The sequence below is a fragment of the Dioscorea cayenensis genome, chromosome 8, assembly GCF_009730915.1.
Source record: "Dioscorea cayenensis subsp. rotundata cultivar TDr96_F1 chromosome 8, TDr96_F1_v2_PseudoChromosome.rev07_lg8_w22 25.fasta, whole genome shotgun sequence".
NCBI lineage: Eukaryota > Viridiplantae > Streptophyta > Magnoliopsida > Dioscoreales > Dioscoreaceae > Dioscorea > Dioscorea cayenensis.
Genome location: NC_052478.1, coordinates 10,345,615 through 10,364,125, shown reverse-complemented (window position 1 = coordinate 10,364,125; position 18,511 = coordinate 10,345,615). Strand labels below are relative to the sequence as shown.

The 18,511-nt window shown below is 33.8% G+C and overlaps 2 protein-coding genes across 3 annotated transcripts; one reads left to right on the top strand and one right to left on the bottom strand.

Annotated features, from left to right (window-relative positions):
• The first annotated feature begins 7,513 nt into the window (after nucleotides 1–7,513).
• Nucleotides 7,514–11,872, top strand: LOC120267947. 2 transcript variants are annotated; one of them, XR_005538634.1, is made up of 5 exons: nucleotides 7,514–7,825; nucleotides 7,895–8,005; nucleotides 10,461–10,529; nucleotides 10,854–10,987; nucleotides 11,541–11,872. XR_005538634.1 is itself a non-coding variant. In XM_039275626.1 (4 exons), exons 1-4 carry the CDS (start codon nucleotides 7,667–7,669, stop codon nucleotides 11,589–11,591), a joined length of 390 nt encoding a protein of 129 aa, XP_039131560.1. In that variant the 5' UTR covers nucleotides 7,520–7,666; the 3' UTR covers nucleotides 11,592–11,872. The 2 variants fall into 2 exon arrangements, 1 of the variants encoding a protein (XP_039131560.1); XM_039275626.1 differs by lacking the exon at nucleotides 10,854–10,987 and having other exon boundaries at nucleotides 7,520–7,825.
• Nucleotides 11,873–12,826: 954 nt separating this feature from the next.
• LOC120266329 (nifU-like protein 1, chloroplastic) lies at nucleotides 12,827–16,582 on the bottom strand. Its single transcript, XM_039273949.1, has 3 exons — nucleotides 16,154–16,582; nucleotides 13,196–13,332; nucleotides 12,827–13,117 (listed from the first exon to the last, which is right to left on the bottom strand). The coding sequence occupies exons 1-3, from the start codon at nucleotides 16,494–16,496 to the stop codon at nucleotides 12,929–12,931; spliced, it is 669 nt and encodes a 222-aa protein (XP_039129883.1). The 5' UTR covers nucleotides 16,497–16,582; the 3' UTR covers nucleotides 12,827–12,928.
• Nucleotides 16,583–18,511: the final 1,929 nt, after the last annotated feature.

Here is an 18,511-nt window from a genome sequence, read left to right as displayed (position 1 = left end):
TTTGGTTCCCGGATTGGGAATGGAAAGGAGTAGAGGAGTAATGGAAATGAGGAGGAGTGCAGGAGGATTGGGAATGAATGATGTGTTTGGTTGGTAAGGTATAAGAGGGTAGTTTATTGGGAATGGGGAAAAGTAGAAAAAGAAAATATAGTAAAATGACCTTTATACCCATATAAGAATAAATAACATTATATATAACATAATATATTATTTAAAAATAATAGATATTTTTAAATAATAAAATATTGAAAATATTGTTTTACTTCTATTAAATATTAAATATTCCACTTTTCCAATTATTTATTATTGAAATTAATAATAAAATGTAGAAAATAGAATATTAATACTTTTTAATTATATTATTATATATAACATGACCTATTAAAATAAAATAATAGATATTTTTAAATAATAAAATATTTAAAATATCATTTTCCTTCTAGTAAATATTAAATATTCCACTTTTCCAATTATTTATTATTAAAATTAATAATAAAATGTAGAAAATAGAATGCTAATACATTTTAATTATATTATTTAAGTATTGTTATTTCCTTTATCATAGTTAAAATTTTAAATTAAATTTTACACTTTAACAATTATTTATTATTAAGTTTAATAACAACACATATAAAAAATGTTAATACTATTTAATAAAAATTAAGTATTGTGTTATTTTTCAAGATATCCTAAACTAATGGTACAATATTTATTCACCTAATTTTGCCCCATATAAACTCAATCACAACTAATTCATTTACACTCTCTTGCATGAGAGAGTGCTCATGTGATTGCTTCAAAGAATCTATATACAAAGAAAACACCAAGGAAATTCAACCATCAATCCAATGACATATATACAATTTCCTGCAGTGGCAACAATTTCTCATTTTCTTGACTTAACCATCAATTCAAAGATATATATCTCAAATAATGCCAACAAACTTCCTTTCATTTGCACATCTATCAAATTGGCAACACTCACAAAAACATAAAAAAAACAAATATAACCCAACCTACTTGGCTCATTAGTTTGTAAACTTGTGGACACAAACTTCAAACACACAAACTCCAACAGTTAATCTTTAACACCAAACAAACATTCAACTGAATTATACATTCCAAGTTCATTAGTTTGTACACTTGTGGACACAAACTTCAAACACACAAAGTTTCAGTTTTTGGTCATAGGCGCTTCCAAACAAAATAGTAAAAATAGTGACATAGCCTAATATGGATTACACACTAGGGGGGGTAAATGATAATCTTGATAGAAGTATGCGACAAAAGCACAACCTCTTGTTATCTGGCAAGTCAAACAAGATTTGTAGTTGAACATCATCTTTAGCCAAAACATGTAAGAGGAACAACGCCTCATCAACAGAAAGCCCATCAATCTCAAAAATTACTTGATTCAATAATATTCTCCTTTCTACAACTTCTGCTTGAGCAGCTTCAATGGCTCCTTCACGAGCTGCTTCATGATTTGCTTCACGTGTAGCAGTTTCAGCAATTGCCTTAAATCCTGGACCAATTATCTCCACAAAAGTTTTTAGATTTACAGATATTTTATCAAGTGATGGGTCTGCAGGAAGATTTTTCCTCTTTCGACGTGATCTTGAGGTACTTGTCTCAGACCCCATAGGTGATGGAGCAGGAATAGGTTCTTGAGTGGGAATAAAATACTCATCACTTGGCATTTGGAAAAATCCTGCATCATCAGTCATTGTAATATTCTCATGGAGATATTGCTCTGCATCATCGCCAATATCCCCTCTTGAGGTGCCATGTGCTCTATCTTTTGCAAATACTGGAGCAAGGTCATTGAAGAAAGGAAAAGCTTTTCCATATAGGCCAGCTGGTTCTTTGTGGATCTATATTGCATTGGCAATTAAACAAAGTTAGTAACATAAATAACAATTAAATAAATCTATACAATTGCCAAATAAAAGAGTTTACACCTTAACATACTCGTCGTATGCACTTTTTTCACATTCAATGGTACATCTCTCGTAATTCCAAACAAATCCACTTTTCTATAATATATCAGCAATAGCCACAGTTTTGCTTCTAAACAATTTCACACGAGACTCAATATTGGGCTGGCCCTTCAGTGTCGTATGCGAGATTTTTTCTTTCACCATTATTTCTAAATGAGTAAGATCCCATTTCTAAATCCATTTTCTGCCCTCCACACTGGATTTGTAGATAACTCAACCAAGGCATCAATAAGAGTTTTATCTTCCTCTACAGTCCAATAGTGTTTATTTTGACCCGTACCCCTTGATTGTGAACTTTAATCCATACTAGATAAAACCAATGAAAGCAATAAAAATAAATGTCAAGTGAACATATAATGCATTTTGCAAAAAAAAATAAAATTCAGCTATAGTCAAGAACATTAAAATATATTTCTTAATAAATGTTTCCACAATCAAAACTAAAACACAAGATTACAAAAGACAAGCATCAATAGTAAATAATAGTATGTAGAAGCATTCAGACATAGTACATCAATATTAAATAATAAAATCAACTCGACTGCCACTCATTAAACATTTCCACAGCCATGTTAAACCTAAATTGTGTCCACTCATCCGTTGGATCAACAGCTGTAATGTTCTCAAAATCATCTTGCGTACTTTCATCTAAGATTAGATTGTCCACTTCATCTTCTGTAGGGTCTTCTGCCGTCTCCCTTCTAATATAGTTATGTAACAAGCAACATGCATTAATGATACGTTGTTGGGTTGTCATGCTATAGAAACTTGGGCTTGATAGAATTTTCCAACGACATTTTAAGAGACCAAATGTCCTCTCTATCACATTTCTTGCACTAGCATGTTTCATGTTGAAAAATTCTTGAGGTGTAATTGGTTGATGTCCATCAGCCCATGAACTTAAGTGATACCGTTGTCCTCAAAATGGCGCAAGAAAACCAAAGCAATTTGAGTATCCCGCATCCACTAAATAATAGAAACCTTAAGGAAGGAGAAATTCTTTTGTTAGCTAATAGGTTTGTAGACCATTTTACTATTAAAACTTTAAAAAAATTAAAAATTTTATTTACCATTTGGAACCCTTAAACCATTGGCCTTCATTACTGCATCCCTTAGAACTCGGCCGTCATGAGCTGATCCTTCCTAGCTAGACAAGATATATGTAAATTGCATGTCTTGGCTACATACACCGAGTACATTGGTGGTTATTTCAGATTTTCTCGATCTGAATGTAGGTCGATCAGCTTTAGGCACATTTACACGGATGTGTGTCCCATCTAAAGCTCCAAGACAATTCTATGTTGGTTTAAAAAAAAATATTACATATAAAATACGAGTTAGGATAAACAAAAAAAAAATACAAATAAGCTATTACCTTAAACCATTTCCATCTAAAGTCAGTTGAATTTTAAGGTACTGGCTCAGGCTTTTTCAATAGAACACCATGGCATAGAACAACCGACTTCAAGACAGCATGAAAATGTCGACTAACTGTCTCTCCAGATCGGACAAAATCAAATTTAATTATCCTATTCTTAACATGGTGTCCTATAATGTTTAAGAACATCGCGGTCATTTCCTCAACCCGAACATTTATTGTGCTTCATAGGCCACCAGTGGTAGTTAACAATTGGCACAAGTTATGAAAACAATGGCGGTCCATACGTAATTTATCAATACACTGAATGTCACTTTCATAAACCACTCGATGAAGATATTCGTGTTGTTTGCGACTCCTAGTTGATATTGATGCAATATCGCGTTCAATCATTCTATTTCTATGGTTGTGTTGCCTTGTTGCACATGCTGCGATCATGACGCTCAATATATAAATGTAGCATATAATCATTATGCAATATTGTTGTAGTTCTTTGATCTTCCTCATGTCTAAAAAAAATGAAAATTATATGTACATTATTTCTTTGAGTTAATTTTTTCTTTTAAAAATAACTAAATACAATTGCAGGAAGGCTTCATGACCTATTAACACAACATTTATTGAGGGAAAATAATTCCTTACCTCAGTTTGAAAAATACAAACAACTTAATAAATGATGTTATAACAAATGCAAAAGATTTAGTTTTCAAATAAAAAAAAAAAAAGAAAAAGGTATCATAGATCTCACATATACACATCATGATAGCATGCAACACATAAATAATAGTCATGCTAAACAACTAGATTGGTTATAATAAATATGGTTAACAAAAATATTTTCCAATATAGAAAATTCATAGCAATAACTACATAACCCATTACATCATCCTTTTCATAGTTAACAGGACTTGCAGACAAAAAAGTTATTAAATTGCTGCATCACCCTTAATGGCTAGTACACCATGCCAATGAAACCAAGGGTGAATCAATTGCAGGAAGGCTTCATGAGTTAATAATTTTTTTTAAAAATAACTAAATACAATTGCAGGAAGGCTTCATGAGCTATTAACACAACATTTATTGAGGGAAAATAACTCCTTACCAAAATTCGAAAAATACAATCAACTTAATAAATGATGTTATAATAATAACATGCACTACCAATATCATTGATATATAAAATCCTATTGATGATCAAACAAGATTTTTGATGCCACAAAAAAAGTCCTGAGTGGTGTGCTTGTCTTGGAAACCTGTTTTGGAGTTGTAAAATTAAAAATAATCACTAAAATTAAATAGCTTATATAATGCCGAGTGTGCGACATCAATTAACTCTGGAAGAGTTTGTATGATGAATCCCTTTGCCCCTGATGATATAAACAAAGTCACATATTTATGCCATTACTCTTGTTCTTAGTAACTCGATCAATGACCAGTTACTTGAAGCCTTTCATTTGTCCATGACTATTTTAATAAGTTTAAAAAATATATAATTATATTTGTCTAACAAAGGAAAATAAGATTGATTTTAAAATATATTTACAAATATATAGGATTGAAATTTTATTTCAAGGTAAATCTAGTTAGACTGAAATGATATTGGGCAGTTGTTGCTGGGTCTATGACAAATGCAAAAGATTTAGTTTTCAAAAAAAAAAAAAAAAGGTATCATAGATCTCACATATACACATCATGATAGCATGCAACACATAAATAATAGTCATGCTAACCAACTAGATTGGTTATAATAAATATGGTTAACAAAAATATTTTCCAATATAGAAAATTCATAGCAATGGCTACATAACCCATTACATCATCCTTTTCATAGTTAACAGGACTTGCAGACAAAAAAGTTATTAAATTGCTGCATCACCCTTAATGGCTAGTACACCATGCCAATGAAACCAAGGGTGAATCACAACTACAACTTCTGCATCTACTTTCAACAATCACAATCAATAACAAGAACCAACCAACCAAAGTGGATACATAACCACCACTGAAAGGAAAAGTGGTGTACAATGGCACAAATAGAAAAATACCACCAGAATTATTCCACAAAACATGGGAGGCACAAATAAACTCCAGATCAAAGCATAGAAGAATGTGCAAATAAGAACATACTTTATGAAATCTGAAATCATTTGTCATAACAAAGAAGCTTAAACCATCAACAGATAAAAAAGAACTCAATAGTTTCTACAAGTATGAACCTTTGTGAATTTTATGCATGCATCAATCAAATCAAGCAAACAAAATTAGATCTTCTTGCAATAAGTAACATCAATTCAAAACAAATGATAGATTTGGTTGAAGGTGCAAACCTTGGCTTTGGAAATAACCTTAACAACAACCTCTACAGATGATGCTTCAAAGCAAACAAATCTTGGTCTTTTCAAATATGAAGAGGGTATCTCCAAAATCCAGGTTGACAGCTAACCTATGGGATGGAGAAAATACACAACATTCAAACTAACATTCAAACCTAACATCACTACTAAAATAGATCTGCACATGCTGAGGAGAATTTATGAAGAATCAACAGATTCATATATATTTCCCAACCTATAATTCCTTCTTTCCACGGTACTTTCTCTTTTCTATGTTCTTGGAGAGCCTGCCGGAATGCTTGGAGATCCACGGTACCTGCAATTGCTTGGAGATCCTACCGGAATGAGATCTTGCTGGAGTTGGAGATGGAGTTCACCGTTCTTCTTTTGCTTTGTTGGTCAAGATCTGTAATTTTTTGGTCAAAATGAAATGATATGGTTTTTAAGGGGCAATATAGTCATTTCAAGTCCAAGGATTGCTCAATCCTCCCATTTTCTCAAGGCATTTGAATCATTGATCCGTACAATCTCATTACAATGCCATGCCTATACCAATCCCATTGATGCACACCCAAACAAGGGTGTGCATGGATTTAGGAATGAATACCATTCCAAGGCTGGCAAACAAACAACCCCTTATTGTAAGCCCAGTGACCCATCAACATTGAATAAGGACTTGAAATCAAAATCCATCGAATGTGGTCCTTCTTCCATTCCCATTGTTGGAGGCTGGACTTGAATAGGAATCCATAGTTTTTAAAGCAAGAAGGAAGATCAGAAACTAGAAAAAGAAAGAAGCTTACCAACATGAGAATGAAGTTAAGTTTACAGTGGAAGTCCAAGGTCAGTATTGAAAGCCAAAGAATGCATCCAAGACTCGGTAAGAAGGAGAAAAGAAATGAGCGGGGAGCAAAGTTCAGCTCATTGCGTTTGAGGAATGACAACATAGGTCCTAAGGAAGCTTGCTTCTAGTAACTATTTTCTCCATAACATAGTATCCTTGGGGATCAAACGCTTGGAGAACAAGGGAAAGAAGTGCGGGTTCTCTCTTGCAAGTAGATGAAAGGCCGAAGAGAGGAAAAAAGTTTCGCCAATAAAAATGAATATCCAAAAAAAACCTGTTTATCTTCTGGTTTTATCTTCTCAAGTGCCAAAGTGGTTACATAATGGGCATGATGGTCATTTCGCACTATATAGTGGTTGTCCACAACTTCCCATGCAAGGGTAATATTGTCCATGAAAATTTTAATTGACTCTGTTTCTATCCGTTAGATGCATAATAGGTTGAAAAGTTAGTTGAGGAAAAAAGAGTGGTTTTTTGAGGATACTAAAAGTTGAAAGGGGTAATTGTTCATAAAGAAAATTGTCAAGGGGTTTTTGGCAATTACCACTAGATTTTATTTATAAATTGGTTCAAAGCGGGACAGGATTAAAACTTGATTCATGCCCACCTCCGCATCTTGTTCCTATAAAACTTATTAACTTAAACAAAATTGATTACTTTATATTATGTTAAAATGAGTCTTTTGCCTTTTTATTTTTATTAGAGATCCCAATCTTAACCTAACTTAAGGTCTTTTCTAGATAAATTTTTTCACGTATTTAATTCATTGTTTTAAATATTTACTAAATTGAGATATTAAAAAAATGATAAAAGTGAACATCTTTATATAATTTAGGACCACACACATTGAATTTAAAAAAAAAAAAATCAAATTGTTTTCACTATTTTTCATTAATTTTATATAATTAAAGCACCAAATTATTTTCCCTTGGTCATGATACAAGCCTTGAGTACACTCATCATCTCTATCATCCTATCATCCATATATGTCTTGTAATCATCCGCAAAAACCCACATCACATCGACCTTCCGCATATCCACAATAACCATTCAATTCCGATCCCGTCTCGCTTCACTTCACCCACATTCCTCCGCGTCTCTTCCTTCTCGGATGTCATCCGCTGCATCTTCCAAGCGAGCCCTGCTCGCCGAGGACGCTCCGTGGAGGGCTACACCCGGCGGCAGTAAGCCCGTTCCCAGGATCCATCAGAACCCTGTTCTCCGGCTACGGCAAAATCCTAGCTCAAGCTATGCTCTTGCTGTCATGAAGGTATTCATTTAACCTTTTTCTCTCTCTTTGTGAATACGACTTGATCTGATTCTTGTTGTTGTGTTGAAGCATCCTGATCCGATTGGAGGGGGTTTCGCTACTGAGGCTAAGCTTGAAGCTGCGGGCCCTGAATGTGTTGTACCCGGGCAGGCCACCCCTGTGAAGCTTCTTGGATTGAAGGTGGAGCTTCTTTAAATCCTAATCAATTTTCCTTTATTTGGAATATATGATTTTTTTTTTTGTCATAATTGATCCATTGTGATATCTTTATTTATTCATTTAGTTGCAACTGTCATGCGTTTGTGTGTAAAACCATCTTGTTGCTTGTTTTTTTTTTCTTTTGTTTTTTTTAAAGATCTGGTCTTGTAAGTCCTGTGAAGCTCCTTGGATCGAAGTCGTCCGAGCGTCGATAAATTCCAATCCCTTAATTTTTTTTGGAATATATATATATCATTGATTCATTGCATTTTCTTTTCTTTTTTATTCTTTAAGTATGTAACTATTGTGTATTTGGCTCTAGACCTTTTTTGTTGAATCTTCTTTTGATCTTCGTGTTGCCTTTATTCATGACAAAAGTAGCTAGTACTTGTCATGGAGATTGGAGAATCAAGTTGGGATAAGTACAAGAATGGTCCTTGAACTTATGCCCTATGTTTGGTTGAATACGTTGAACCCGGAAACAGTTGGTCGGGTCAATGCACTTATGTCTTTGTTCCCTGTGGATACTGTTCCATACACATGAAGTTAGTAATATTAAATATTGTTCAGGTGGATGAGGGATTTCCTGTGTCATATGATTTATGCATGTTCAGGGATTATTATTGCGGTTATCCCTGTCAAGAAGATATATGTAAATGTAACTTGTTTTTACTTGTGCCTGACTTAAAGTGTTTGGAAGTTTTCGAGGGCTAGTCAGCTCTTTTTTATGTATTGTTGTTTATTTGATTGACACTAAAGGGAATGGGAATATGTATGCTTATTCTTTCATTTTGTGTACACCCTGTAGAGTGGTGTATGCTTTTATTTTGTTGTGTTTAACATAAAGATTAATGGAGCAAATGAAGGTGGTATATTTTCTTTGCCCCTTATTTTCATTATACTTTAGGCCTTGTAATTTAGTTGCCAACATAAGGGAGTAAATTTCTAATAGATGCTTCTTTTTTTTCTCTTTTTTTTTGTCTTCCATTGCCCATTTAACGCATAAGCCAAAGCCTCGTAGACAGCAACTTTTAAGTTTTAACGGCACAGCCTCTCTTTTCCAAAACAATTTAATGTTGTTGACATTACAACTCTGACTTTTTTTCTTAAGTGGTATTTGGTTGGTCAGGGGATATAGTTTGCATGAAATTGATGATTGTGGCAGTACTGTAAACATGAACCTACCTGATTCCAGCATATGTATTTATAGCATCTACTTTAATATCTGTAGGGACATCCATTAACGCTTGACCTGCAAGACTAGAAATATATGCATTGGAATAATAAATTGAAATTTATTATTGGTGACAGTGATGAACATAGATAATCTACTCTCATTCAAGAGGACCTGGAACTATTAGTTCTGTTCTGTTGAGGAAGCCTTTGATTTTTGTGTTTTTGGGCTGTTTCTAAATTCAGAAACTGAACCAACTAAAAAGGCACATTGAAACAAGTAGATATCAATATTTTACATATTGCATTTTCATTAAGGAGAAAGAACTGACACATTAGTCCTCTTTCTCTCCATTTTAGATAATAAAATTCCATCTCCCATTCTCGGCTGACCTATATCTCTCATTTTTCATTTCTCATCTTTGCTTTTCTATCTGAAATGGTAACCTTAGTCGCATGCACTCTTTTGTTAATTTATGCTTTCCATTTGATCTCTTTTACCTCATTGCTTAATCTTAGCATCATCTTTCATAATAACATTATTTGGCAACCTTTGTTTCATGCAAGTTTCTTGGATAATATTTATTATGAGTTTTAACTTGCATGGCTATATGATTATTTTGTAGAGAACATTGACCTATTTTTTTAAGAAATTTAGGGAATATGGTCTTTGTGCGATTTTGTGTGTGTGTGTGTCAAGACAACCAAATTCGTGTCTTTTAACTGTTATCTTGCAAACAAATTTCCATTTTGAGTTCTGAATGGTAAATGGTAAGAAAGTACTAGGTTGGTCCACCATCATTACAAGGGATTTAGGTTTCATGTTGTGATGTGGCATTGAATTTTATTCCTTATCTCTAAAAGATCATGCTTCTAGCTGGGGAAAGAAAGCAAGAAGGCTAAAACTCAATTTGATGGCTAAGCTTGTTTTGTACTTTCATTTATTAGCTGACATTATGTGCTGCTTCATTAAAATTTCTCTCCTCTTTTCATGCTTTTTACATCAGCAGACACATTCCTGTTTCTATTCCTCTTTTATGTTGCAATGCCCTTTCCATGCAATTCCATATCAATAACAACTTGGATGAGTGACCCAGATGTGTTGACTAATATGCTTGGATACATTTCAATATCCAGTGAAATTTTTTTAAAGTGGCATTTCTATCATAATTGGCTGCTTATGTGTTGCCAGTAAGTACCGTCGCTAATTCCTGTTTTGGATATGGATCTGAATTCTTTCTCCCGTTTTGTTCACTGACTGCAGGTTTGGCCTATTGATATTAACTTGAAATTTATGGAACCTGTTGGACGGGAATTGCAATCTATTGGGAAGGTATGGTGCAACTTGGCTGATCTTTTTTAAAAGCAGTTCTTAAATCAAGCCTCTGCATATTTATCAGGATATCTAATACCAGTCAGAAAGAACCATTTGGTTCTATGAACTAAACAGAACATTCAGATGTAAATTGTTAGAGTTAATATTTGCCTATGGAATTGTCAACTGCTATTAATTTTGCCCTTTAATCTGTTATGGTAACTTTTTTAAAAATTAATATGCTGATTTTCATTGTTTTTCTCAGGCAGTAATCTACTGAAGGTAACAAATTTTCTTGATTACATATTAATATTGTGCGATAAAGACCAATATTTTTTACAGGTCCTAAACTACTTATGGAATTGGCCAATAATTTCACATCACATGCTACTCAGATTATTCAATGGTTTCTCTTAAATTTATTGGAAGGTTTGGAATAAAGTTATTCAGCTTGGGTTTTCCAAGTGACAAGAGTGGTATAACAACTTTGCCAGACAATACATTTCCTCCTGCTTGAACATGTTAATCCGCGAAGAATTTGTTTCATCATTTTTCAAAGATCTAATACATCATTTTATTCTTTTTCATTGTTTGCTAGCATTGCATCAGACATGTTACACATTTCGTCCTTATAGTCTAGTGCATTTAATTTTGAATGGCATTTATACTACAGTGTTGCATTTGTGTGCTTCACTAGTAACTGGTAGAAGATGCCTGCTTTCCATGTTTTATAACTACTGTTGTGTTGTCTGTTGCATTGTTTATGGAGAACCACTCTTTCTGTAGCACTTTTTTACTTTGGAATACCCATGTGGAAGTTTATCGTATGTGAAACACAAATGAGACATATATTATAACCATATGATCATCAAACAATTGCAAATTTGTTTCATGTGTATTTCGTTCTCTGTGTTGATCCTTGATCCAGTACACTGTATATCCAAATTTATGTGCTTGAAACTTTTTTATTTTGCAGTTTGTGTATGCTTGCTTTAGCTATCCCTGACATTAATTATATTTCCCCTACAGTTCATGGATTCTGCAGTGAACCTCATGAATGCATCATTTCAAGATCGTTAGCCGATGGTTTGGTAGTTTGTAAAGCTTGAAGATAGCATGCAACAAGCCTGATATCTGTTGATATCCGAATGTTATAGAGCATACATATGATTTGCCTAAATGCGGCATTAGATTGGCTTGAGTTCAAGGGAGGCAACAAAATTAAGTGCAATTGAAGTATATTTGTATATGAGCAGAACATTTTCTTCTTTGTGCTGGATATTGGTTTGAAGTTTGTATTTCAGTCAAAATACGTTCATATAGACATTAATAAGACGTGAAGTATTCTCTATTAAATTTTATCCAGTAGCTTGTTTATCTTTGTTATGTTTCTCGGATGAAAATGAAGCTTTTTGGATGGCCGTCTTAGGTTAACCAAATTTTAGGCTGAAATATTTTGGAATTATTGTTTGAGGTTAGCATTTGATGGTGTTCATATACTTAGGCCATCTCAAACCTACAATCTCAAATTTTTAGGTTAATCAAAATTTTAAATACCTTTTAATTGTTTTTTTAAAATTTATTCCCCTTAAAATAATTGAAATTGCATGTATATTATATAACCAAAATAAAATATATTCAAAATATATGAAAAAGAAAAAACGACAAGATAATAGGAAGAAGAAATACAAAATCAACCTTATAATGGCTATGCTTAAACTTCAATTTAATTTACGCTTGGTTAAATTAATTATATTCATCTCACAAAATGACAGTCAAGCTTTGTAAGACATAGCTGAGCTAATTTTTATTTCAAAAGTGTTTAATCTTTATTAGATGCAAATCAAATAATACCATATAAACCAAATATATTACGTGGCCCGTTTCAATCCTAAAGTTTAAATAACCCGATGTAGGCCAGACCATTTAGATCATCACATCACCACCTGAATCTGATTGACTTTCACACAGCAAGGCCAAAGCTATAGTGTGATTTTGATATCTCAAATTTCAATATCTAGCTAATCTCTCATTTCTTTTGTTTAAAAAAAAAAAAAATTACCTTTTGACCTCAGCGGTTCCCTTTCAATGCAACACTTGCTCGGAAGTTCTAATTTTACCGTTTGCTTCGTCAGTTTAAAAATAATCATTATGCATGACAATCTAAAACAGATAATTAAATAATTGACAGTTGTAAAGCAACACAAACAAATATTTGTTCAGCCATCTTCTACGTGAACCAAGACATCTCATTTCTCATGTTCGTTACAATAAGATTTCTATGAATTAAATTGTAATAATCCGAGAATCATTTTCAACACAAAAACATATATCTATATATAACAATTAATAAATTCGGTAAATAATGATAAACACATAACTATCCACTTAATTGTAACATTGTTTTTGTTAAACTTTTAGCTGGTAAAGAGAACATCGGTGATATCTGGAAACTTTTCCTTAATAGCAGCTTTAATGCCACTTCCAATGGAGTCAGGCCCAATGTAATTGACAAAGCAATCACCATCTTCCACACGGATAACTTGCACACTTCCCCCATAATTCTTGATTGCCGGTCTCAGTATGTCCAAATGGTCATTCACAGCCTGCATATGCCAGCAATCAACCACAGAATAACCATAAAGCATCAAAGATTGAGAGTTTCAAAGAATGTGACTTCAAACCTCTACTGTAGTCTCAGTATTTAAGTCATCAGAAACTTGATGTATATCCTTCACTGCATCACCAAATTTTTCCTTCAGCACTTTCTCAATGCCCATCTTCATTGTGGTTGTTGAGCTTGGGCAGCTCCCACAAGCCCCTGTACTGGTATCAAGATTTTAGTTCGATGTGCATAGGATGCATAGTTCATTTATGTGAAAGCAGTTTTGCAAGTATTCAGCTAAACCAATTCAGTATCAATACTAGTATGTCTGAGAAATAATAACTACAGACAATTGGCCAGATATACAACTTTGCGGAAGCTCTGGTCTGACACGGTACCATTATGTTCATACTAATAGGACTTAAGGCATTGATACCCTTCAAGCAGCTCTCCACATTCTTGTAGAGAAGAAATAGAACAAGTAAAAGAGATAATGCTTTCTTTTAATCTCATTTCTTACTACACACTACTAGGTACAAAAAAACCTTTTTATAAGCATAGGCTAATTGAGGCAATATAAATGGATAGCAATGGCGGCAATACATTTCAACCAAAAAAAAAAAGTGGCCCGCATGAGTGTTTCTACAAGCTCTGTGTCAAGGTAGCTGTAGGATGCTTCTACACACGAAGAAAGCATAAATGCTTCTAGCAGGATACTTTTCCAAGATGTTTCCAAAATATTACCAGGCGTACTCCAGAATAATCATTGATATTCCAATACTCCCCCTCAATGATTATTCTTTCTCACTGTAAACCTTGTCAACATACCGAGTTCTGTTCTTAATACTTCAAACTTTGAGCAATGATGTCATGTCCTTTTGTAAATATATCCCTAACTTGGTCTTTAATCTTTATTTTACCCTGTAACGCCATCTTTCAAATAAAGTGATAATGCACTTCTACGTGTTTCGTTCTAGCATGAAATGCTGGATTTCTGCCCAAAAATTGTTGACTGATTATCGCAATATAACTTCACTGAGTAGCTAATTGATCAATGCAAATCATTAATAATTGTCTTAACCACGGATATTCCTGAGCTATCGTAGCTGCCGCTCTATACTCTGCTTCTGCAATGGACAAAAATTACAGTAGGTTGCCTCTTCTGGTATCAAGATACTACTCCTGATCCCTAGTAGACAGGTATAGTGGCCGCTATGGCAATTCAAGGATATGCATGGATAATGCAATTACTACAAGATCTACATCAATCAACTGATTACTTAGTGAGATTATATTGTGGCAATTAGTCAATAAATCATCTTCTAGAAAATCCTATATTTCATGCAAGAACAAAACACGCAGAGGTGCATTATCAATTTATTCAAGAGATTGTGTCATGGGGGTAACATGAGATGGAGTATATTAGCACTAACGACTAAGTTGCAAACATATTTACAAAAGGACTTAATAGTCCAAAGTTTGAAATATTAAGAAGACAACTTGAAATGCTGACAAGATCCAAAGTGAGAGAATAATCACTACGGGAGGTACTAAAATATCAATAGAAACATCTTTAAAAAGTATCCTACTAAACTATATTTTCTTCAACTGTAGTAGCATCCTGCATTCGCCTTGACACTGAAACTTGTAGAAACATCCATGTTGGCCAATTTTAATTTATTTTTTAAATGTCTTGCCGTCGTTGCTGACCATTTGTAACACCTCATTTAGCGTGTACCTATAAAAGGTTTACTTTATATCCAATAGTCTGTATTAAGACATGAGATTAAAATAAAATTAGTATTACCTCTTTTAATCCTTCCACTTCTTCTCTACGAGATCTCCTAAGCACAAATTAAATTTAATCTAACCAATATCATGAAAATTAATATTAGAAACAAGTTTTTCTTGCCAAGATGAGAGCCTAGGCCACTAAAGAAGGTAGGCACACGCACTAAGTAAAGGTTGGTTTGCACACATGTGAGCACTGGGATCATCCATGCACAACCGCTGTTCACACTCCCAAAAATATGCCATCACCCGTGAATCGAACTTTTACCACTTGTGAGAGTTCTTACAGGGACCCAAATACCAGTAGATCTCTTGGTTGTTGATCATATTGGAAACAAGTTGGCAAGGATAATTCAAGCATAGAACTAGTAAAGACTGACGCTAGAGTTCCATGTATATTGTTCTTTAAAATCTAAGGCATATGTTCTATTATAACTCATGGAGCAAAATTTTCCTTTACGTAATGAAAGTCAACTTAAATCCCTTCAGTTTAAACATCCAATGTGAAAGGTGACCAACTACTGCAAGAATCGACATTGCCCCCTCTAGTGAGCACCAAGAGAAAACATGGCAACAAGAACCATTTTCCATGGCCTTGCTCCTTTTCATCCAAACAACAAGCTGGAAAAACTCAGAAATACCTCAAACCAAATAAATAGCAGCCACAATGCCTATTACTATGCATTCAAACAGTCAAACTCTTTAACCTTGTAAAATGATGCAACATTTATGCTACACATGATATGGCAAGCACATACACGAAACCAAAAATCTGAAATATAAAAAAAGCATCATAAAACAAAAATCACGTCATTCATCTAAAACAACTACAATTGAAATCATTGCTCATAAGTTCACCACTTCTTCGAACTCCTTAAAAAATAACCAAGTAAAAAACTCTAAATCCCAAATAAAGTATAAAAAGTCACATTTGCATTCAAGTAAATTCCAAACGCAAATACTTACTAATCTTAAGCACAAAAACTTTTAAATTATGCAAAAATTAAAAACAACCCTCACAAACCTCATAAGATAGCCTTCAATTGTCCAGACTACAGATCCACATAATCTAATAAAAAAAAGTGACAAAAACCATAAAGCATTTACCCATAAAAATTAAAATTTCAAACTTGACAATGTAACAAACATTACAACAAAAACGAATTCATGAAACATCCAGAGTATCAAACAGTAGCTATTCAATCCAACAAAAAAAATGAAGGGAAAAATTAAAGAAAGATCAAACCTTGAAGCTGGAGAGAGACGACTCCATCTTCAACCGAGACAACATCAACGTTGCCACCGTCAGCGATAAGATAAGGCCGCACATCCTCAAGCACCAAGTTCACGTTCTCCACTGTCAGCTCGTAAACCTTAGCAGAGTACAGGCCGGGAGGCGTGGATCCAGAAGAATTCGGGGCTTGCAGGGCCTCGAAGGGACTGGAAGAGACGAAAACCCTGATCAAAGAGCCAGTTTTTTTTATTCCAAATGGAGATTGATGGAATTGGTGGGGTTTAGGGATTGGGGCATGGGCATATGAGGGGTTTCCTCTTGGGTTCAGGAAGCTTGTGGCGCTGAGAGAAGCCATGGCCTTTGCCCTGATGAAGTTCTCTGGAGAACACTCTTAGCTTATAATCAAGCTCTATTGTGGCAGACGTTTTGGGTAGAGCATTGAACAGGAAGGAGGTTGTGGTGCTAATAAAATTAAATATTTTTAAAATAATATTTTTATTTTTAAATAATAATAAATATCTACTTGTAGCTAGGGGTGGCAAAAATCCGGGTCCGGATAAAACCGGGTCCAGACAACTACTACTATAAATAAATAAACTTGTTACCGAACGACCCGGTTTTAAATCCGGACAAACCTAACTTGTCCGGACCCGGTTTCTTTTAAAACCGGGTTATCTGGATGTCCGAATTTTGTCCGAATCCTATAAATTACATTTAACTTCACTCAAATATTAAATTATAAAAAATAATTTAATTCATATTAAATGCAAAAAAAAAAAATCCAACAATCCAAAACTCAAATCAAAGCATACAAAATTCCAAGACTTAATTAAAAAAAAACCATATAAGTTTGAAGTTTTTGAAAAATTGGCCTTAAAACAATTGGGCTTATGATTTGGGCTTTTAAAATTTTAGAGGTACAAAAGCCAGGTTGTCCGAAATTTTTTGCCCGGACCTGGCTCGAATTTAAATTTGAACAATCAAGCATTGCCTAAACACAGCCTGGATTAATACAACTTTTGTCCAAACCCATTTTATTCCGAGCCGACAAAACCATGTCGGCGGGCACGGACAAAATATTGCCACCCTTACTTGTAGCATTTTAAAAATAATACTAGTAAATAAATAATTATTGTAGTATTTCAAAAAAAAAATTATTAATGCACTTAATATACTCTTGATATCTATGAAAATCATTCTTCTTGAACGGTGCCCTTAAGCTTTGCGTCAGAGGAGGCTTTTGAGGGTTTTATAAGATAAAGTTGTTTCACAACTCATATTTGGATCTACGGTTAAATGGAGGATATGGTATGAGGAGGTTAAATGGATGATTTCTCAACCCTCCAAATAAGGGGTTGCGAAGGTTTTTAAATTTCATTGAACGAAAATATCCTCAATCTTTCCAAATAATTACATTTATGTCCCTTCATGTATCTTCTCAACCCTAGTTTGAATACTTAACATAGAGCACCTTGTGTCGCCGACAGTCTGGTCTTCACTTTTGTTCCAGCTTCTAGATTGAGCTCTCCGTGTCACGTTTGTAAGCACTTGGATATTCTAAATTTTATTTCAATTTATTATGTAAGATCTTAACTAGTTTTGATGATTTTTGGTCGATTTCATTTCTTAGATTTTGTGTTTGTTCTTAGGTTTAAAGGTATTCATTGAGTTTAATTTACTGGAAAATGTTAATTGGTCAAAATAGTTTTGCTTGTTTGATAATTTGAGTTCATAATTTGGGTTTAGTGGTTTTGATTTCTTTGATGTAAAATTTAATAGAAGGTGGTGTTTGATTTGGGCATGTGGGGTCCTTTATTCTTGCCCGGTTTTTAATTAGGATTGACAGGATAAAAATGATACATCACATATCAAATTTTAATTATTTTTATATTTCAGATGATTGCAGGTTCATGACATCCATTAGGGGAAAGCCCCTAATGTTAATTACCCCAGACTTTGTTGTGGGAACCTCCGATTGAGAAATAAGTGTGAATGTGAAATGACTGGACAAACATAAAATTAACTTTTTATTGATTTCAAAGAGCATACGAGTACATAATCATGAACAAGAATACAAAAGTACTAAGAAAACTATATTTTTTTTATCATGTTCTTCAAACTCTTTTTTTTATTTTCACCACTTGGCTGACGCTTTTGACTCCTATGCAAAAAGCATATTGGAATACCCTTTTAGCTTGGTGACTATGACCTTCTTCGATTTTTTTATATGTTTGCATCTTGACATATCTCATCGCTCTCAAGCTATGGCACTCTACATTTATGAGTTACCTACTTGATCATTTTTTTATTACTAAAGACTTCGGCGCTTTATGCTTGTGAAATCTTCAAGTCTCTAACTTCTGGAACTTC

What these genes read in the sequence shown, in the direction of transcription:
- LOC120267947 (XM_039275626.1), top strand. Translation starts at nt 7,667, where the DNA reads ATGTCATCCGCTGCATCTTCCAAGCGAGCCCTGCTCGCCGAGGACGCT. An exon ending in ATGCTCTTGCTGTCATGAAG is followed by an intron (nt 7,826 to 7,894) that starts GTATTCATTTAA and finishes GTTGTGTTGAAG; the next exon opens with CATCCTGATCCGATTGGAGG. An exon ending in TGAAGCTTCTTGGATTGAAG is followed by an intron (nt 8,006 to 10,460) that starts GTGGAGCTTCTT and finishes CACTGACTGCAG; the next exon opens with GTTTGGCCTATTGATATTAA.
- LOC120266329 (XM_039273949.1), bottom strand. Translation starts at nt 16,496, where the DNA reads ATGGCTTCTCTCAGCGCCACAAGCTTCCTGAACCCAAGAGGAAACCCC. An exon ending in CGTCTCTCTCCAGCTTCAAG is followed by an intron (nt 13,333 to 16,153) that starts GTTTGATCTTTC and finishes ATACCAGTACAG; the next exon opens with GGGCTTGTGGGAGCTGCCCA. An exon ending in ATACTGAGACTACAGTAGAG is followed by an intron (nt 13,118 to 13,195) that starts GTTTGAAGTCAC and finishes TGGCATATGCAG; the next exon opens with GCTGTGAATGACCATTTGGA.